This window comes from Sapajus apella, unplaced genomic scaffold (genome assembly GCF_009761245.1).
Source record: "Sapajus apella isolate SASKATOON/1434 unplaced genomic scaffold, GSC_monkey_1.0 scaffold51, whole genome shotgun sequence".
NCBI lineage: Eukaryota > Metazoa > Chordata > Mammalia > Primates > Cebidae > Sapajus > Sapajus apella.
Window position 1 is genome coordinate 8,349,422 of NW_022436991.1, and position 22,594 is coordinate 8,372,015.

General features: G+C 38.7%; 1 protein-coding gene across 1 annotated transcript in view; it reads left to right on the forward strand.

Moving 5' to 3' along the window:
• LOC116526538 (ATP-binding cassette sub-family A member 3-like) overlaps positions 1 to 22,594 on the forward strand; it is an 83,414-nt gene that overhangs the window by 26,657 nt on the left and 34,163 nt on the right. The window contains exons 7-8 of the mRNA XM_032242900.1: positions 2,272 to 2,488; positions 11,197 to 11,370. Of these exons, the coding sequence (XP_032098791.1) occupies positions 2,272 to 2,488; positions 11,197 to 11,370 (391 nt within the window). The remainder of the gene's footprint in view (positions 1 to 2,271; positions 2,489 to 11,196; positions 11,371 to 22,594) is intronic.

The window sequence follows — 22,594 nt, forward strand, 5'->3', positions numbered from 1 at the left end:
AATGTTCATGAATGAATAAATAAAATATGGTATATCAATACAATGGAATATTACTTAACCATAATCAGGAACGAAATGCTGATACCTGCTACAGCTTGCATGAACCTTGAAAAATTATGCTAACTAATATAAGCTAGGCACAAAAGGCCATATGTTGTATGATTCCATTTAATTTAAATGTCCAAAATAGGCAAATTCATAGATTCAGAAAGCAGATTAATAGTGCCAGGAAAACTGGTTACTTTTACAGGGATTGGAGGAGTTTCTGATAGGATTCTGTGAGTACTGGCATTGTGGTAGTTTCCCAGGGAATTGCCTTGTGATAATTCATTGATGTTATATGTACTTTTCTGAATATGTGGTATATTTTATAATAAAGAGGTAAAAATATTTACTTGAAAAATTTTGTTTGCATTTTCATATATAGATTAAGTTGGGTAGAATCTAAATATTCACAATGCATGATTCTGTTGTCCAAGAGCAACTATGTTGCTTGCTTACCCAATAAGGAATTCACCTTTTCTATGAAATAGGTTATGATTTGTGACATTGAAGGATCATGAGACTTTGAACACAGAAATTCCTAGGTTACTCTTTTATTGATTTCTTCATTTTATTTATTCTTTTAGGTTTCCAGTATACTTAGAAACAAAATAATTATAGCTGCAGGGACTGGATTCATCTATTACCTACAAATCTTCTCTATTGCTTTTGCTGCCACCACCAAGAACATCAGTCAATATAATGATTATTCTTAGCTTAATCTTACTATTTACTTCTTGCTTGTCTTGCTACATAATCATATAATTGTGGAGAAATGTTAACTATTAACTAATGAGATATACATTTCCAGAAATGTATTCCTTTTCACCGCTTGATGTTCCTCTCCATCACCACATTTATTTTAATTTTGTGTTTCACTGTCTGGTTTAGTGTCTTAGGTGGATGTAAGGGAAGTGGGGAAGTAGAATAGAACCTGGAGGCCCAGTTTAAAGGAGGATAGCAGTGATAGGTAAATTATGTAGTCAGAGAAAAAAAAATCTTTAGAGAAACTGTCTCCTTAGAGAAATAATCTACTTTCTGGGAAACTTGCCAGTATTATTACAGCAACTGTTCCAAGTAGAAAACAATAATAAAAGAAAGTATAGTGGTCCTGCTCACTGGAATGTCCTCTGGTGAAGAGGTAAAAATAACTTACTTCATGCCCTTGGGATAAGGTTTTTGTTTTGTTTTGTTTTGTTTTGTTTTTTGAGATAGGGTTTCACTCTATCACCCAGGCTGGAGTGCACTGGTGCAATCACAGCTCATGGCAACCCCTGCCTCCTGAACCTCAGCCTCCCAAAGTGCTGGGATTATAGGCGTGAGCCACCATGCCCAGACCCAGAGCTAAAGTTTTTGTTTTGTTTGTTTTGTTTTGTTGATTATTCTACTTTAAATTCTGGGATACATGTGCAGAACATGCAGGTTTGTTACATAGGTATACATATGGCATGGTGGTTTGCTGTACCTATCAACCTGTCATCTAGGTTTTAAGCTCTACTAGAGAGGTCCCATGTATGATGTTACCCTCCCTGTGTCCATGTGTTCTCATTGTTCAATTCCTACTTATGAGTGAAAACATGCAGTGTTTGGTTTTCTGTTCTTGTGTTAATTTGCTGAGAATTACGGCTTCCAGATTCATCCATGTTTCTGCAAAGGACATGAACTCATTCCTTTTTATGGCTGTATGGTATTCCATGGTGTACATATGCCACATTTTCTTTATCTAGTCTATAATTGATGGGCATTTGGGCAATTCTTTGCTATTGTAAATAGTGCTGCAATAAACATACAAGTGCATGTGTCTTTAGAGTAGAATGATTTATAATCCTTTGGGTATATACCCAGTAATGGCATTGCTGGGTCAAATGGTATTTCTGGTTGTAAATCAAGGAATCACCACACTGTCTTCCACAGTGGTTCAACTAATTTACACTCCCACCAACAGTGTAAAAGCACTCCTATTTCTCCACAGCCTCACCAGCATCTGTTGTTTCCTGACTTTTTAATAATCACCGTTGTAACTGGCATGAGATGATATCTCATTGCGGCTTTGATTTGCATTTCTCTAATGACCAGTGATGTTTTAAGAGGCAGATTGACTTAATTAATAACTAGTTCCATGCCAAATAAAGACAGGACTTGGTGTTTCCTTCTCTAAATGTTTTGGCTTGGTTTCTTTTTGCACTTACCCTTCACTTTGCCTTTATCTCTGTACCCTTTGTGTTTCAGGGAGTGATAAAATACCACAAATTTGATATTTATGTCATGGATTACCACATTCTGGAAACTATGCTGATCTTCACGCTGTATGGCTGGTCTGCCATTCCCTTTGTGTACCTAATAAGCTTTGTGTTTTCTGGAAGTACTTCTGCCTACATCAAGCTTCTCCTACTCAACTACTTTTCAGGCACTTTGGGTTTCCTCATAGGCAATATATTAGAAAACAGTAAGTATAAAGTTTCACAATATTTCACCTTCTTCAGAAGGCAGCAGTAAATAAGTAAGGAGTAATGGACCTGCAGATATCTAAGAACATTTGCAGGCAACTAAGTTGGAGGTTTTAGAGGAAATTCTGTATTTAATATATAGCAATAAACTTATTTTGACTACCTGTGATATTCTAGGTATTGTGCTGCCAGATCTGTAAGAGTTGAAGAGGAAAGAAACACAAAAAGTGGCTCAACAGTCAAAGGCAGGTTTATTTTGGAGAGTAAACCTGAGAGGGACTTCTGACTTATTTGAATCAGGAACATTTTTTTACAGACTAAGAGTATTTATTGGTTTTAGAGTGAGAGAGATTATCACAGGCTTGTAATGTTTCTGTTGAGGGAGAAGTTTATTGAGGGGTTGGAATGTCTCTGGTTGGAGGGGAGGCTATCGTGGGGCCGACATCTCTCTGGTTGGAGGGGAGGTTATCTCAGGGCTGGCATGTCTCTGGTCAGGGAGGGGTTTATCTTATGGTTGGAATGTTTCTGGTAGGAGATGTTATTTGTGTTTTATGGTCATGCTGACATTAGCCATGAGACTGATGTCATTTAGATTTAGGCAGTTTGATCAAGGCACTTTTAAATGGTGATGCTTTTCCAAGATGGCCATGCTCCTGCTATGTCAAGATCTAGAATCCTCATGTTGTAATGATGGGACCCAACCTGAACTACAAGTCCCCTCTATCCCCACCTCCTGTATCTCTATCACGTGAATCAAGGAATCAGTTTTGCAACTGATTTTGGAAAGTTTAGGAGTATTTGTCACTGCGAATCATTTGTCAGAGAGAGAGAGAACAAAAAAGTAGCTTTATTTTTAGGGAAAAGGCCTTAGAAAGTTATAGAAAATTATATCTCAAATATATTAGGGTTATCCATTTGGCTCTTTAGAGTGAAGTGCAGAGAGAGAAAAGAGTGAAGAAGAACCTCGAGCTCTTTGTGAGATAACTAGCTGTTCCATTCACAAGAACCTTAGCCTACTAACAAGATTTTCCAGAAAGAAGAAAAACTCTATTCACCTAACATACACATAACTAAGCCAAATGATGGAACAGGATTCTCTGGTGATTGTTCCCCTGCAGAACCACCAATCTGAATAACTAGTCACGCACATACATGCAAAAGATACCATCAGAAGAACTAAAGAAATCAGGTGAGAGATCATAATAGTATAGCACAATGATAAGAAAACAACACATTGATGAGGGTGGGAAGGACAGTTTTTCATTATCCATGTCACCTCTCCCTGAAGCTCAAACAACCCAAGTGGAAAAAGATACCATTAGCTTGAGGGAAAAACAGATAAGTAAAATTATGACTTTGTCTTAAGCCTTAATAGCATGTCTTCTACAGTAAAACTCAACATGGGGCAGACCTCTACTGTCCCTAAATCAAGGTCAGTACCTTCAAACTGGGCAAACCTGCATCAGCACTAGGTAAGAACCCATAATACCTGCAAAGTGGACTCCATCTCCAGTCTGCACCATCACCAGCCAATTAAGTAATCTTGGGCTCTAAACAGCTCTCAGTGGCAGGCAGGCCTCAGTGTCCATTACCTTCTGGCATGTCCCAGAGCTACATCAGCCTTAGAAGCCATGATATTCCAGCCTGGCACTGTGCTGGCCACGGTGGTCAGGGCTTAGAGGGCCTTCTAGTTTTCAATGGCCTCAGCAATCTCAGACTTAGGGACCACCCTATATGGCCTGCCCAGAATCTCTAGACAGGATTACTGTTGAAGTGTGTTCCCAGATGAAGCCAGTCTATGAAGACTAGAATAAATACTTCATCAAATGTGCAGACCTGCAACAACAAGGATCATGAATAATCTGGTAAACATGACATCACCAGATGTCCCACTCCCACAAAGACCAGCAAACTGAAGCCCTCTCACTTGAGATTTTCACAGCCAGCACAGCAGTCCAAGCTCGACCCGGGACAGTCGAGCTAAGTGTGGGGGAAGGGCGTCTGCCATTGCAAAGGCAGGTGTAATCTCACCTGTGTAAACAAAAGACAGAGGACGCCTACATAGCAGCTGGGCTGAATCTGAGGCAGTCCAGCACCACCTCTGCAGGAAGACAAGGGACAGACTGCCTCCTCAAGCAGCTCCCTGACCCCTGAATAACCAAAAAAATGCCACATACAGGAAGAGCTGAGGCTGACACCTGGCAGGTACCTTTCCAGGATGAAGCTACCAGAGGAAAGATCAGGCAGTAATCCTCATTGCTCCACAGCCCCCGTGGGTGACTCCCAGTCAAGCAAGGTCTGAAGTGGACCTCCAGCAGTCCTACAGCAGAGGAGCCTGACTGTTAGAAGGAAAACTAAAAAACAAAAAGAAATAGCTTCAACATCAACAGAAAGGATGTCCACTCAGAGACCCCATCCAAAATCAGCAACTTCAAAGGTCAAGGGTAGATAAATCCATGAAGATATGAAGAAACCAACACAAAAAGGATGAAATCATCAAAGACCAGAATGCCTCTCCTCCTCCCAGGGATCACAACTCCTCACTAGCAAAGGAACAAAATGGGATGGAGAATGAGCTTGACAAATTGACAGAAGCAGGCTTCAGAAGGTGGGTAATAACAAACTTCTCTGAGCTAAAGAAACATGTTCTAACTCAATGCAAAGAAACTAAAAATCTTGAAAAAAGGTTAGATGAAATGCTGTCTAAAATAACCAGCTTAGAGAAGAACATAAATGACTTAATGGAGCTGAAAAACACAGCACGAGAACTTCACAAAGCATAACAAGTTTCAGTAGCCAAATCGATCAAGCAGAATAAAGGATATCAGAGATTGAAGATCAATTCGATGAAATAAAATGAGAAGGCAAGATTAGAGAAAAAAGAGTGAAAAGAAATGAACAAAGCCTCCAAGAAATATGTGATTATGTGAAAAGACCTAACCAAACTTGATCAGTGTACCTGAATGTGATGGGGAGAATGAATCCAGCTGGAAAACACTCTTCAAGATATTATCCAGGAGAACTTCCCCAACCTAGCAAGGCAGGCAAACATTCAAATCCAGGAAATACAGAGAACACCACAAAGATACTCCTCAAGAAGAGCAACCCCAAGGCACATAATCATCAGATTCACCAGGGTTGAAATGAAGGAGAAAATGCTAAGGCCAGCCAGAGAGAAAGGTCAGGTTACTCACAAAGGGAAGTCCATCAGACTCACAGCAGATCTCTCAGCAGAAATCCTACAAGCCAGAAAAGAGTGGGGGCCAACATTCAACATCCTTAAAGCACAGAACTTTCAACCCAGAATCTCCTATCCAGCCAAACTAAGCTTCATAAGTGAAGGAAAAATAAAATTCTTTATGGACAAACAAGTGCTAAGAGATTTCGTCACCACCAGGCCTGCCTTACAAGAGCTTCTGAACAACCAGTACCAGCCACTGCAAAAATGTACCAAATGGTAAAGACCAACAATGCGATAAAGAAACTGCATCAACTAACAGGCAAAGCAACCAGCCAGTAACAAAATGGCAGGATCAAATTTACACATAACAATATTAACGTTAAATGTAAATGGCCTAAATACCCTAATCAAAAGACACAGACTGGCAAACTGGATAGAAAGCCAAAACCATCGGTGTGCTGTATTCAGGAGACCCATCTCATGTGCAAAGACACACACAGACACAAAATAAAGAGATGGAAGATTTACCAAGCAAATGGAGAGCAAAAAAAAAAAAAAAAAAAAAAAAAAAAGCAGAAGTTGCAATCCTAGTCTCTGATGAAATGGACTTTAAACAAAGATCAAAAGAGACAAAGAAGGGCATTACATGATTGTAAAGGATTCAAGGCAACAAGAAGAGCTAACTATCCTAAATATATATGCACCCAATACAGAGCACCCAGATACATAAAGCAAGTTCTTAACGACCCACAAACAGACATAGACTCTCACACAATAATAACGGGAGATTCAACATTCCACTGGCAATATTAGACACAACAACAAGACAGAAAATCAACAGGGATATCCAGGACTTGAATGTAGATCTGGACCAAGCAGACCTAATAGACATCTACAGAACTCTCCACCCCAAATCCACAGAATATACATTCTTCTCAGCACCACATCACACTTACTCTAAAATTGACCACATAATTGGAAGTAAATCACTCCTCAGCAAATGGAAAAGAATGGAAATAATAACAGTCTCTAAGACCACAGTGCAATCAAATTAGAACTTAGGATTAAGAAACTCATGCAAAAGCACACAACTACATGGAAACTGAACAACCTGCTCCTGAATGACAACTGGACAATGTGAAAAGACCTGGACAAGATTACTGTTGGATAAACAATGAAATGAAGGAAGAAATAAAGATGTTCTTTGAAACCAATGAGAACGAAGACACAACATACCAGAATCTCTGGGACACATTTAAAGCAGTGTCTAGAGGGAAATTTATGGCAATAAATGTCCATATGAGAAGGGAGGAAAAATCTAAAATCAACACCCTATCATCAAAATTGAAACAGCTAGAGAAGCAAGATAAAAAAAAAAAAAAAAAAAAAAAAAAAAAAAAAAAAAAAAAAAAAAACCTCAAAAGCTAGCAGATGACAAGAAATAACTAAAGCAGGACTGAAGGAGACAGAGACAGAAAAAACCCTTCAAAAAATCAATAAATCCAGGAGCTGGTGTTTTGAAAAGATCAACAATTTAGGCAGACTGCTAGCCAGATTAATAAAAAAGAAAAGAGAGAAGAATCAAATAGATGCGATAAAAAACGATAAAGGGAATATCACCACCAATTCTGCAGAAAAACAGCTACCATCAGAGATTACTACAAACAACTCAATGCACATAAACCAGTAAATCGGGAAGGAATGGATAAATTCCTGGACACTTCCACCCTCACAAGACTAAACTAGGAAGAAGTTGAAACCCTGAGTAGACCAATAACGAGGTCTGAAGTTGAGGCAACAATTAATAGCCTACCAATCAAACAAAGTCCAGGTCCAGATGGGTTCACAGCCAAATTCTACCAGACATACAAAGAGAAGCTGGTACCATTCCTTCTGAAACGATCCCAAACAATACAAAAAGAGGGAGTCCTTCCTAACTCATTTTATGAGACCAACATCATCCTGATACCAAAAACTGGCAGAGACACAACTAAAAAAGAAAATCTCAGGCCAATATTGAAGATTTTTGCCTGATGAACATCGATGCAAAAGTCTTCAATAAAATATTGGCAAACTGAATGCAACAGCATATCAAAATGCTTATCTATCACGGTCAGGTAGGCTTCATCCCAGGGATGCAAGGCTGGTTCAACATATGCAAATCTATAAATGTAATCCATCGCATAAACAGAATACCAAAGACAAAAACCACATGATTATCTCAATGGGTGCAGAGAAGGCCTTCGACAAAATTCAACAGCCGTTTATGCTAAAAACCCACAATAAACTAGGTTTCAATGGAATGTATATCAGAATAATAAAAGCTATTTATGATAAACCCACGGCCAATATCATACTGAACAGGCAAAAAATTTAAGCATTCCCTTTGAAATCTGGTACTAGACAAGGATGCCCTCTCTCACCACTCCTATTCAATATAGGATTGGAAGTTCTAGCCAGAGCAATCAGGCAAGAAAAAGAAATAAAAGGCATTCAATTAGGAAAAGAGGAAGTCAAATTGTCTCTATTTGCAGATGACATGATTGTATATTTAGAAGACCCCATTGTCTCAGCCCAAAATCTCCTTAAACAGATAAGCAACTTCAGCAAAGTCTCAGGATACAAAATCAGTGTGCAGAAATCACAGGCATTCCTATACACCAATAACAGACAAAGAGAAAGCCAAATTATGAGTGAACTCCCATTCACAATTGCTACAAAGAGAATAAAATACCTAGGAATACAACTAACAAAGGATGTAAAGGACCTCTTCAAGAACTACAAACCACTGCTCAAGGAGATGAGAAAGGACACAAACAGATGGAAAAACATTCCATGCTCATGGTTAGGAAGAATCAATATCGTCAAAATAGCCATACTGCCCAAAGTAATTTATAGATTCAATACTATCCCCATCAAGCTACCAATGACCTTCTTCACAGAACAGTAAAAAATCACTTTAAACTTCATGTGGAACTAAAAGAGAGCCTGCATAGCCAAGACAATTCTAAGCAAAAAGAACAAAGCTGGAGGCCTCATGCTACCTGACTTCAAACTATACTACAAGGCTACAGTAATCAAAACAGCATGGTGCTTGTACCACAACAGAGATATAGACCAGTGAAACAGAAAAAAGGCCTTAGAAGCAACACCACACATCTACACCATCTGATCTTTGACAAACCTGACAAAAGCAAGCAATGGGGAAAGGATTCCTTGTTTAATAAATGGTGTTGGCAAAACTGGCTAATCATTTGCAGAAAACAGAAACTGGACCCCTTCCTTACACCTTACACTAAAATTAACTCCAGATGGATTAAGGATTTAAACATAAGACCTAACGCCGTAAAAACCCTAGAAGAAAACCTAGGCAATACCATTCAGGACACAGGCATAGGCAAGGACTTCATGACTAAAAGACCAAAAGCAATGGCAACAGAAGCCAAAATAGACAAATGAGATCTAATTAAGCTTAGATATGCACAGCAAAAGAAACAATCATCAGAGTGAACCAGCAACCAACAGAATGGGAAAAAATATTTGCAATCTACCCATCTGACAGGGCTGATATCCAGAATCTACAAAGAACTAAAACAGATTTACAATAAAAAACAAACCCATCCAAAAGTGGACGAAGGATATGAACAGACATTTTTCAAAAGAAGACATATATGAGGACAACAAACATATGAAAAAATGCTCATCATCACTGGTCATTAGAGAAATGCAAATCAAAATCAAATTGAGATACCATCTCACACCAGTTAAAATGGCGATCATTAAAAAATCTGGAGACAACAGATGCTGGAGAGGATGTGGTGAAATAGGAACACTTTAACACTGTTGGTGGGAGTGTAAATTAGTGCAACCATTGTGGAAGACAGTGTGGCAATTCCTCAAGGATCTAGAAATAGAAATTCCATTTGACCAAGCAATCCCATAGCTGGGTATATGCCCAAAGGATTGTAAATCATTCTACTATAAAGACACGTGCACACGTATGTTCATTGCAGCACTGTTTACCATAGCAAAGACCTGGAACCAACCCAAATGCCCATCGATGATAGACTGGACAGGGAAAAGGTGGCACATATGCACCATGGAATACTATGCAGCCATCAAAAAGGATGAGTTCGTGTCCTTTGTAGGGACACGGATGAACCTGGAAACCATCATTCTCAGCAAACTGACACAAGAACACAAAAACACTGCATGTTCTCACTCATAGGCAGGTGTTGAACAATGAGAACATATGGACACAGGGAGGGGAGCATCACACAATGGGGTCTGTGGGGGGGATCTAGGGCAGGGACAGCAGGAGGTGGGGTGTTGGGGAGGAATAACGTGGTGAGAAATGCCAGATACAGGTTACGGGGAAGAAGGCAGCAAACCACGTTGCCATGTATATACCTATGCAACAATCTTGCACGTTCTTCACATGTACCCCAAAACCTAAAATGCAATAAAATATATATTTAAAATTTTTTTTAATTAAAAAAAAATGAGAACTATATTGCTACCGCTGTTAAACATTATGCATCAGATCTCAATTCCATTCTGTAATATAGAAAAGTAAAGCCCATATAGACCGAAAGTAAAGAAACTGACATTATTCAAAAATGCTATAAAATCTGAGGACGTGTTACCAAAGCATAAGAACAGATGCTGAGGCAAGTCAGAGGACCATGTATTAAATATGACCTTCCCTAGAATTCTTTAGAGAGGATTTATAGAGCATTTCCATAATGATGTAAAGTTCTATTGGACAGTGCTGGTCTATAGAATTAGCCCTTGATGTTTTTTACATATGTACAAGAAGCCAGTATCCAGAATTATTCATTATCTGTCAATTATTTTTCTCTATAGGACAGCCTTGCCATAATTTTAGCACTTGACGGTTTATGTCTTTGCCATCTCTCCTTGCTCAAAGTGTTTTATAAGAACTTTTTCTTTAGACCTGTCTTTTATCCTCTTCCCAAATGTATGAATTCATTATCAAAATTCTACACTGGAAATTCATAAATTAAACACGTTCATATCTCCAGGAACTTAGTCTCTAATTATTTATGTGCAATTCATTCTTTGGAAAGACATTAATTAACTTACCAGCTTGTTTCTTTGAAGTTTTGTTGAACTCTCAAATGTTTCAGAATTTTCCCTATCCATTCCCTACTGCTGATTACTAGCCTCTATCTCCTGCCTCTACTTTACTCCTTTAGGTAATCAATTTATGTTTATGTTGGAAATGTTGAAAGATAGCCAATAGTGACTTCCTGCCCCTATCAAGTGCTAGAAAGATTTATCATATGGATACCCATTTCACCAAAACTACTTCAGAATTCTACAATCATCAGCACAAACTGTGTCATCGAGGGCAGTGACCGCTCCAGACAGCCACTAGAGCATTCTTCAAAGATAATTACCTGGTTTTCAATTTTCTGAGCTTGATTTGATCATCACTGGAGGATTTGTTGTCCTGGGGAGAGTTGATTTTCTGTAATGCTACCTAATCTCTTATCTTTTCAGAACAGCTAACCAGCATGTCAAACACCACCAGAACCATTCTAGGTAATTCATTACTGTTCTTTCCCAATTACAACCTTGCAAAGTGCATTGGTGAGTATACATCTATCTACGAGATGAAGATACTGTGCACCATCTACAAGAATCTTTCTGTCTACCTAAATTGTAGCAAAGAAAGTAAGTACTTCAGGATCCCTAAGTCTCTAGCAAATTAGCTTCAGGTTCAGGCTATAAAACATGTGGAGAATCTGCCCTTCCTTCAATGCAGAAAGTCAGGACACATGTTTGGTACATAAATCCTTTTACAAGGCTGGAAAACCCCTCCTTAAATATAATAAAGCCTTAGGCTGGGCATGGTGGCTCACGCCTCTAATCCCAGCACTTCGGGAGACTGAGGTAGATGTAACACCTGAGGTCAGGAGTTTGAGACCAGCCTGGTCAACATGGAGAAACTTGTCTATACTAAAAACATAAAAATTAGCTGGGAATGGTGGCACATGCCTGTAATCCCGTCTACTCCGGAGGCTGAGGCAGAAGAATCACTTGAATCCGGGAGGTGGAGGTTGTAGTGAGCCGAGATCACGCCATTACATTCCAGCGTGGGCAACAGAGCAAGACTCTGTCTCAAAAAAAACAAAACAAAGTAAATAAATATCATAAAGCCTCAAAAGCAAATCCAGGGTAAGTTTAAAGTGGTCATCAGATATACAATAAGAAGTACTAATAATCAACCATCTACTAACTTTTCCTGCATTATTTTAAATCTTCACAACAATCTCAAGTTACCTGTTTTTATTCTCATTTGAGGGAAATTACTGTGTCATACAGCCCTTAGGGTCTAGATTGGGATTCTAAGATTTTATTCTTCCACTGCATAATGCATTCCCATAGGGATAGATTTGTTCTGTCTTCTAAATTTTTAATACTGTTTAGTGGTTATTAGTTTAGAAGTGTTGCAACTATGTTGTTCATTTTATTTCTATGTATCTTTTGATACTATTATAAATGTTATGACTTTTTGAAGTGTCATTTTATTGTTTCTGATATAGAAAAATACAGTTGAAAGAGTTCATTTTCTGTATGTTGAACTGGCTAAATTATTTTAATAATTTAGGTGTATAATAACATGTTTCTTTTCTAATCCATGTACTCTTATTTTTTGTTCTTGACTCCCTGCTTTGTTAAAGACACATAGTTCAAATTTAATCAAATTGGTGATCATAGACCTTCAGTTTCGTTTGAATTTAAAAGAGAATATTATAATACTTTACTATCAAAAATGATGTTTTCTATAGAAACCCTTTATCAGAATCAAAAAGTTTCTTTCTGCTCTATGTCTAGTTTAATTATGAATACATATTCAATCTTATCAGATGTTTTTTCCTGCTTCTATTGAAATTTTCTTCTTTGTTCTCTTCAATTACATATTCTATTGAACTACATGGTGAATTATACAGGCTGAATTTGTAATGGTACATGCTAACAAATCAAATAATAAAGTAAAGCAAGCATTATTGTGATATATTAAATTTTATATACTATGGGTTAAGTTCACTAATATTAAGATTTTTTTAAGGATTCTTTTTTATTAATTTTTTTATTGCATTTTAGATTTTGGGGCACATGTTAAGAACATGAAAGATTGTTGTATAGGTACACACATGGAAGTGTGATTTGCTGCCTTCCTCCCCTTCACCTATATCTGGCATTTCTCCCCATGCTATCTCTCCCCACCTCCCCACCCCCCAGCCCTCCCCCATTTTCCCCCAATAGACCCCAGTATGTAGTGCTCCCCTCCCTGTGTCCATGTGTTCTCATTGTTCAACACCCGCCTATGAGTGAGAACATGTGGTGGTTGATTTTCTGCTCTTGTGTCAGTTTGCTGAGAATGATGGTTTCCAGGTTCATCCATTTCCCTACAAAGGACACAAACTCATCATTTTTGATGGCTGCATAATATTCCATGGTGTATATGTACCACATTTTCCCTGTCCAGTCTATCATCGATGGGCATTTGGGTTGGTTCCAGGTCTTTGCTATTGTAAACTGTGCTGCAATAAACATTCGTGTGCACATGTCCTTAGAGTAGAACGATTTATAATCCTTTGGATTTATACCCAGTAATGGGATTGCTAGGTCAAATGGAATTTCTATTTCTAGGTACTTAAGGAATCGCCACACTGTCTTCCACAATGGTTGAACTAATTTACACTTCCACCAACAGTGTAAAAGTGTTCCTATTTCTCTACATCCTCTCCAGCATCTGTTGTCTCCAGATTTTTTAATGATTGCCATTCTAACTGGCATGAGATTGTATCTCAATGTAGTTTTGATTTGCATTTCTCTAATGACCAGTGATGATGAGCATTTTTTCATATGTTTGATGGCCTCATGTATGTCTTTTGTAAAGCGTCTGTTCATATCCTTCGCCACTTTTGAATGGGCTTGTTTGTTTTTTTCTTGTAGACCTGTTTTAGTTCTTTGTAAATTCTGGATATCAGCCCTTTGTCAGATGGGTAGACTGAAAAAATTTTTTCCCATTCTGTTGGTTGCTGATTCACTCTAATGACTGTTTCTTTTGCCGTGCAGAAGCTGTGGAGTTTGATTAGGTCCCATTTGTTTATTTTGGCTTTTGTTGCCAATGCTTTTGGTGTTTTGGTCATGAAGTCCTTGCCTACGCCTATGTCCTGAATGGTTTTGCCTAGATTTTCTTCTAGGGTTTTTATGGTGTTAGGTCTTATGTTTAAGTCTTTAATCCATCTGGAGTTAATTTTAGTGTAAGGTGTCAGGAAGGGGTCCGGTTTCTGCTTTCTGCACATGGCTAGCCAGTTTTCCAAACACCATTTATTAAACAGGGAATCCTTTCCCCGTTGCTTGTTTTTGCCAGGTTTGTCAAAGATCGGATGGTTGTAGATATGTTGTGTTGCCTCCGAGGCCTCTGTCCTGTTCCATTGGTCTATATCTCTGTTTTGGTACCAGTACCATGCTGTTTTGATTACTGTAGCCTTGTAGTATAGTTTGAAGTCCTGTAGTGTGATGCCTCTTGCTTTGTTCTTTTTGCTTAGAATTGCTTGGCTATGCAGGCTCTCTTTTGGTTCCATATGAAGTTTAAGGTGGTTTTTTCCAGTTCTGTGAAGAAGGTCATTGGTAGCTTGATGGGAATAGCATTGAATCTGTAAATTACTTTGGGCAGTATGGCCATTTTCACGATATTGATTCTTCCTAACCATGAACATGGAATGTTTCTCCATCTGTTTGTATCCTCTCTTATTTCGTTGAGTGGTGGCTTGTAGTTCTCCTTGAAGAGGTCCTTTACGTTCCTTGTTAGTTGTATTCCTAGGCATTTTACTCTCTTTGTAGCAATTGTGAATGGCAGTTTGTTCTTGATTTGGCTGTCTTTAAGTCTGTTATTGGTGTATAGGAATGCATGTGATTTTTGCACATTGATTTTGTATCCTGAGACTTTGCTGAAGTTGCTTATCAGTTTCAGGAGCTTTTGGGCTGAGATGATGGGGTCTTCTAGATATACAATCATGTTGTCTGCAAATAGAGACAATTTGACTTCCTTCTGTCCTATTTGAATACCCTTTATTTCTTTTTCTTGCCTGATTGCTCTGGCTAGAACTTCCAGTATTATATTGAATAGCAGTGGTGAGAGCGGGCTTCCTTGTCTAGTGCCAGATTTCAAAGGGAATGCTTCCAGTTTTTGCCCATTCAGTATGATATTGGCTGTTGGTTTGTCGTGAATAGCTTTTATTATTTTGAGATACATTCCGTCAATACCTAGTTTATTGAGGGTTTTTAGCATAAAGGGCTGTTGAATTTTGTCAAAGGCCTTCTCTGCACCTATTGAGATAATCATGTGGTTTTTGTCTTTGGTTCTGTTTATGTGGTGAATTACATTTATAGACTTGCATATGTTGAACCAGCCTTGCATCCCCAGGATGAAACCTACTTGATCATGGTGGATAAGCTTTTTGATGTGCTGTTGCAGTCAGCTTGCCAGTATTTTATTGAAGATTTTTGCATCTATGTTCATCATGGATATTGGCCTGAAGTTTTCTTTTCTTGTTGAGTGTCTGCCGGGTTTTGGTATCAGGATGATGTTTGTCTCATAAAATGATTTGGGAAGGATTCCCTCTTTTTGGATTATTTGGAATAGTTTCAGAAGGAATGGTACCAGCTCCTCTTTGTATGTCTGGTAGAATTCGGCTGTGAACCCATCTGGTCTTGGGCTTTTTTTGGGTGGTAGTCTCTTAATTGCTGCCTCAACTTCAGACCTTGTTATGGGTTTGTTCAGGGTTTCAGCTTCTTCCTGGTTTAGGCTTGGGAGGAAGCAAGTGTCCAGGAATTTGTCCATTTCTTCCAGGTTTACTAGTTTATGTGCGTAGAGTTGTTTGTAATAATCTCTGATGATGGTTTGAATTTCTGTAGAATCTGTGGTGATATCCCCTTTTATTGCATCAATTTGGTTATTCTCTCTTTCCTTTTTTATTAATCTGGCTAGTGTTCTGTCTGTTTTGTTTATCTTTTCAAAAAACCAGCTCCTGGATTTATTGATTTTTTGAAGGGTTTTTTTTGTGTCTCTTTCTCCTTCAGTTCTGCTCTGATCTTAGTTATTTCTTGTCTTCTGCTAGGTTTTGAGTTTTTTTGATCTTGCTCCTGTAGCTCTTTCAATTTTGATGCTAGGGTTTCAATTTTAGATCTCTCCTTGCTTCTCATGTGAGCACTTGTTGTTATATATTTTCCTCTAGAGACTGCTTTAAATGTGTCCCAGAGATTCTGGTATGTTGTGTCTTCATTCTTGTTGGTTTCGAAGAACATCTTTATTTCTGCCTTCATTTCATTGTTTATCCAGTCAACATTCAAGAGCCAGTTGTTCAGTTTCCATGAAGCTGTGTGGTTCTGAGTTAGTTTCTGCATTCTGAGTTCTAACTCGATTGCACTGTGGTCTGAGAGACTGTTTGTTATGATTTCTGTTCTTTTGCATTTGCTGAGGAGTGATTTATTTCCAATTATGTGGTCAATTTTAGAGTAGGTGTGATGTGGTGCTGAGAAGAATGTATATTCTGTGGATTTGGGGTGGAGAGTTCTGTAAATGTCAATTAGGTTTGCTTGGTCCAGGTCTGAGTTCAGGTCCTGGATATCCTTGTTAACTTTCTGTCTGGTTGATCTGTCCAATATTGACAATGGGGTGTTAAAGTCTCCCACTATTATTGTGTGGGAGTCTAAGTCTCTTTGTAAGTCATTAAGAATTTGCCTTATGTATCTGGGTGCTCCTGTATTGGGTGTGTATATATTTAGGATCATTAGCTCTTCTTGTTGCACTGATCCTTTTACCATTATGTAATGTCCTTCTTTGTCTCTTTTGATCTTTGTTGCTTTAAAGTCTAATTTATCAGAGATGAGAATTGCAACTCCTGCTTTTTTTTTTGCTTTCCATTTGCTTGGTAAACCTTCCTCCATCCCTTTATTTTGAGCCTTTGTATATCCTTGCATGTGAGATGGGATTCCTGGATACAGCACACTGATGGGTTTTGGCTTTTTATCCAGTTTGCCAGTCCATGCCTTTTGATTGGGGTATTTAGTCCATTTATATTTAAGGATAATATTGTTATGTGCGAATTTGATACTGCCATTTTGATGCTAGCTGGCTGTTTTATTCATTAGTTGATGCAGATTCTTGATTGCGTTGATGCTCTTTACCATTTGGTATGTTTTTGGAGTGGCTGGTACTGGTTGTTCCTTTATATGTGTAGTGCCTCTTTCAGGAGCTCTTGTAAAGCAGGTCTGGTGGTGATGAAATCTCTGAGTACTTGCTTGTTCGCAAAGGATTTTATTTTTCCTTCACTTATGAAGCTTAGTTTGGCTGGATAGATTCTGGGTTGAAAGTTCTTTGCTTTAAGGATGTTGAATGTTGGCCCCCACTCTTTTCTGGCTTGTAGGGTTTCTTCTGAGAGATCTGCTGTGAGTCTGATGGGCTTCCCTTTGTGGGTAACCTGACCTTTCTCTCTGGCTGGCCTTAGCATTTTCTCCTTCATTTCAACCCTGGTGAATCTGATGATTATGTGCCTTGGGGTTGCTCTTCTTGAGGAATATCTTTGTGGTGTTCTTTGTATTTCCTGGACTTGAATATTGGCCTGCCTTGCTAGGTTGGGGAAGTTTTCCTGGACAATATCCTGAAGAGTATTTTCCAGCTTGGATTCATTCTCTTTGTCACATTCAGGTATGCCTATCAGACGTAGATTAGGTCTTTTCACATAGTCCCACATTTCTTGGAGGCTTTGTTCATCCCTTTTTACCCTCTTTTCTCTCTTCTTGCCTTCTCATTTTATTTCATTGAGTTGATCTTCGACCTCTGATATCCTTTCTTCTGCTTGGTCAATTCGGCTGTTGAAACTTGTGTATGCTTCGCGAAGTTCTCATGTTGTGGTTTTTAGCTCCATCAATTCACTTATATTCCTCTCTATGTTGTCCATTCTCATTAGCATTTCGTCAAATCTTTTTTCAACGTTCTTAGTTTCTTTGCATTGGGTTAGAACATGTTCTTTTAGCTCACTGTAGTTTCTTATTACCCACCTTCTGAAGTCTGATTCTGTCATTTCACCACACTCCTTCTCCATCCAGCCTTGTTTCCTTGCTGGTGAGGAGTTGTGATCCCTTTTAGGAGGAGAGGTGTTCTGGTTTCTGGTGTTTTCATCCTTTTTGCGCTGGTTTCTTCCCATCTTTGTGGGTTTATCCATCTGTTGTCTTTGTAGTTACTGACTTTCAGATTGGGTCTCTGAGTGAACTTCCAGTTTGTGGATGCTGAAGTTACTTCTTTTTCTTAGCTTTCCTTCTAACAGTCTGGCCCCTCTGCTGTAGGACTGCTGAGGTCCACTCCAGGCCCTGCTTGCCGGGGGATCACCTGCAGCAGCTGCAGAACAGTAAGGGTTGCTACCAGTTTCCTCTTCTGCTATCTTTGTCCCAGTAGGATGCCCGCCAAATGTGAGTCTATTCTCTCCTTTATGAGGTGACTCTTTCGATATATGGGGGTCAGAGAGCTGCTTGAGGAGACAGTGTATCCTTTATTGGCGCTCAAGTCCTGAGCTGTGAGCTCCGTTGTTCATTCAGAGTTGCTGGGCAGGTACATTTAGGTCTGCTGCAGCAGAACTCATAAACTCCTTTTTTTTTTTTTCCCCAGGTGCTCTGTCCCAGGGAGTTAGGGCTTTATTTATGAGTTTCCTTTGTGCTGCTGCCTTTTCTTTTTCTTTCAGGGCTGCCCTGCCCAGCGAGGAGGCAGCCTAGTCACTGTCTGCCTGCAGAGGCTTTGCTGAGCTGCTGTGGGCTCCGCCCAGCTGCTGTGTGATCTTCCCTGCAGTCCTGTTTATATGGGTGTAGTTAGAACTGCCTTGGCAATGGTGGCCTGCCTCTGTTATTGCAGACTCTCTCTGGAATGGCAGGTTGCCTCGGCAATGGCGGGTTGCCTCAGCAATGGCAGGCTGCCTCAGCGATGGTCAGACTGCCTCCATAGTGGTGGAGTGTCTCAGTAACGGCGGACGCCCCTCCCCCACAGAGCCGGACCATCCCGGGTTCAGCTGTGCTTGCTGTGAAGCTCTCAACCCAGAGAGTTTTCAATTACTGGTTTTGTGTGTGTGTGTGTGTTGGGGTGGGGGGAGCGTGGGACCAGTCAAGCCTGATCACCTGGCTCCCTGACTCAGAGTCTTTTGTTGTTGTTGTTGTTGAACGGTCGACTCTCCCAGTGTTCCAGTCGCCTGTTGAAAAGGCGCTGGGATATCCCCTGCCGTGACTCACTGAGCCAGTTGAAACAGCGGCGCTGAGATTCCTGGCGTTTTTTTTTTTTTTTTTTTTTTTTTTGGCCTAGGAATCTCCTGGCCTGGCTCGCTATTTCAGATGAATGGGCGACTCTGCCATCTCAGGGCTCCAATCACCAGATAAGAGGGCACCCAGACCAGTGTCTTTTGTACGGAGAACCGCTGCGCCAGGGCGTGGGCAAAGCAGCTGCGCTGGCCGAAACAGCCGCGGCTGGCGACCCATGGGGCTCCTCTGCCTGGGAATCTCCTGGTCTGTGGGCAATAAAAGTCCACCTGGAAATGCGGTGTCAACTCACCCTCTGCACTTTCATTGGAAGCTGCAATCCTGAGCTGTTCCTAGTCGGCCATCTTCTCCAAAGATTCTTTCATCTATGTCTATTAAAAAGATTAACCTAAAATTATTGGGAATTTTTGGTGAAATACTTATGAACCTTTGGTATAAAAAATAAACAGGCCAGGCACAGTGGCTCATTCCTGTAATTCCAACACTTTGGGAGGCCAAAGCAGGTGGATCACCCAAGATAAGGAGTTTGAGACCAGCTTATGGTTAAACCCTGTCTCTACTAAAAATACAAAAATTAGCAGGACATGGTGGTGCATGCCTGCAATCCCAGCTACTTAGGAGGCTGAGGCACAGGTATCACTTAAACCCAGGAGACAGGTTGCAATGAGCAGAGATCACGCCACTGCACTGCAGCCTGTGTAATAGAGAAAGACTCTGTCTCAAATAATAAATAAATAATATTTTAAAAATAAAAAATTAAGAAGTGCTTCCCATTTTTTTATTTGCTCAAAGATTTTGTGTATTTACCAACATATTTTCTTAAACGTTTGGTGTTATTGCTTCTTAAATATTTGGTGGAATTCATATGTGAAGTTAATTGTACATGGAGAGTATACTTTGGGGAGGTTTTTAATTATTGTTCATATTTCTAACTTAGAATTATTTGGTATCTTAACAATTTGGGGTGAGGAGTTGTTAGCTGAGTTTTTACAGGACCATTTCATTCCTTCTAAATTTTCCGGTGTATTGGAATACATTTATTCATAATACCTTATGGTATTTTTAACATTTGTAGGATTAATAATGAAGTCTCCATTTTCATATATCTAATTTTTCCAACTGTATTTTTTTACCCAGTCTTTCAAGAGGTTTACCAATCTTATTAGTCCTTTCAAAAAATAAGCTTTCAACTTTGTTGATTTTTATTGTGTGTTTGTTTTTTAATTTTCTATTTTTTTTTCTACATTCTACATTTGGGGGATTAATTTTCTAACATCACAAGATGAATCCTTAGATTATTTGTCACTCTCTATTCTTTTCATGACTAAACTGTATCTCAGTGTGGTTGGAGGGATTGGTATTTTTTCTGTTTAGATGCTCTAAGCTTCTAATATCTGTGATTTGATATCTCATTACTTTTGGAAAGTTCTCATTCTTGGGAAGACAAAACTTCCGGAAAAAGTTAGGACAATTTGGAAGATAGAATTGTCCCTCGGAGACTTGAGATGTAGAAAGAAGGAAACGAACAGCACTAAGTTTAGAGTCCTGCAGAATCAAAAGCCTATCAGGAAATCAGAAAACTGTATCCACACTACCACCACCACCCTACCCCACTCACTCCCCAGCAAAAAGACATTTACATGTAAAGAAACTATATTTCACTCTACCAACAGAAATAGCTTTCATAAACCAAGTAACCATGTAATCATCCCAAACCATTATCACCATTCCATAGAATTACTATTTTTGATGATCCATGAAAATTCACAGTTCACACAGAAATCATTTTCTTTCTATTCTGTGTTTAGGTTGTTTAATTATGAATACACGTTCAATCTTATCAGATGTTTTTTCCTGCTTCTATTGAACTTTTCTTCTATGTTCTCTTGAATTACATATTTATTCTATTGAACTATGTGATGAATTATACAGACTGAATTGGTAATGGTATGTGATAACAAACCAAATAATAAATTAAAGCAAGCAGCATTATGATATATGAAATTGTATATACTGTGGGTTAAGTTCCCAGAAAGAGGTAGGCAACCTTTATACAAAGCTAGTATGAGAGGAGGAGGAAAAATAGAAATAAAAACTGTACATGACAAAATAACCTCTAAAAAAAACACAAAGGCAACATACTTACAAACACACCTGTGGTGGGGGGCAGAAAATGTGCGAAAAATGTTAACAATGTTGGTACTATACAGAGGGAATGGTGTTTATTACTATTATTTCAATTTCACTTTATGTTTGAGAATTTTAGAAATAATATAAGGAGAAAAACAAATTTCAGAAGATTATATGCAGAGTATGATAGTTTTTATAAAGCTCAAATTTAAAAATTAAACAAAATATTGTTAATGCACACATGTAATGATAAATTTGTATGTAAATAACACAGGAAATCAGAACATAATTCATTATAGCAGTTACCTGTGGAGGATAGAAAAATGAAGGAGCACATAAGTATTATGTTTACGTTATTCATCAACTTTTCGTTTTGAGGCTTGGCTTATAGATGCCATTATGATATAATTAAAATTTATACATAGGCCAAGCATAGTACTCACGCCTGTAATCCTAGCACTTTGGGAGGCTGAGGCAGGCAGATCACTTGAGGTCAGGAATTTGAGACCACCCTGACCAAAGTGGCAAAGCCCCGTTGCTACTAAAAAAATACAAAAATAAGCCATGTGGTTGTGCGCACCTGTAGTCCCAGCTGCTCAGGAGGCTGAAGCAGGAGAATTGCTTTAACCCAGGAGGTGGAGGTTGCAGTGAGCCAAGATCTTGCCACTGCACTCCAGCCTGGTAGGTATAATGGTCTATCCAGAAATCTGAAAGAATCCCCTAATAAACTATTAGATTTTATAATAATTAATGTGACTGCTGAATTCAGAATAAATACAAACATAAAATTCAATTGCATTTCTATACATTAATGACAAAGATTTCTAACATGTGATTCTGAAAACCAGAGAGTTCAATAGCCAAAATGAACAGTTTGAGCAACAAAATAAAGCAGTATTGGATTATAACCCAAAATATAAAAAATAACATCTGTGAGTCTATTCTGATATATTAAAATAATTCTGATATTTAGTTTGACATTTATTTAAATGATGTTCAACTATATTCAAATTTGAATATATAATTTCCAGTTACATAGGGGGGAAAAGGAAAAACTTCATAGCAGAGAAAGCTGACAACCACCTGAATCAAGTAATCGAGAGCAACATCAGCAGTAAATAATTCACTTTGATGGTATGGAGTGCTCCTTTTAGACGTGATAAAGATTGAATTTTATCTCTGCGATATTCCTCCCGAAAACCCATAACCTCATTCTAATCATGAAAAAAAAAAAACCTTATATAGACCCCAATTGAGGATCTTGCAGTTTGTATTCTACAAAATACCTGACCAGTACTCATCAAAAATGTCAATGTCATTAAAATAAGAAAAATCCAAGAAACTATCACAGCCAAAAGGAACCTAAAAGACATGGTTCTTAAATGTAATGTAGTATCTGGATTGGAGCATGGAACAGAAAAGGAACATTATATTTTAAAAACTAGGAAATCTG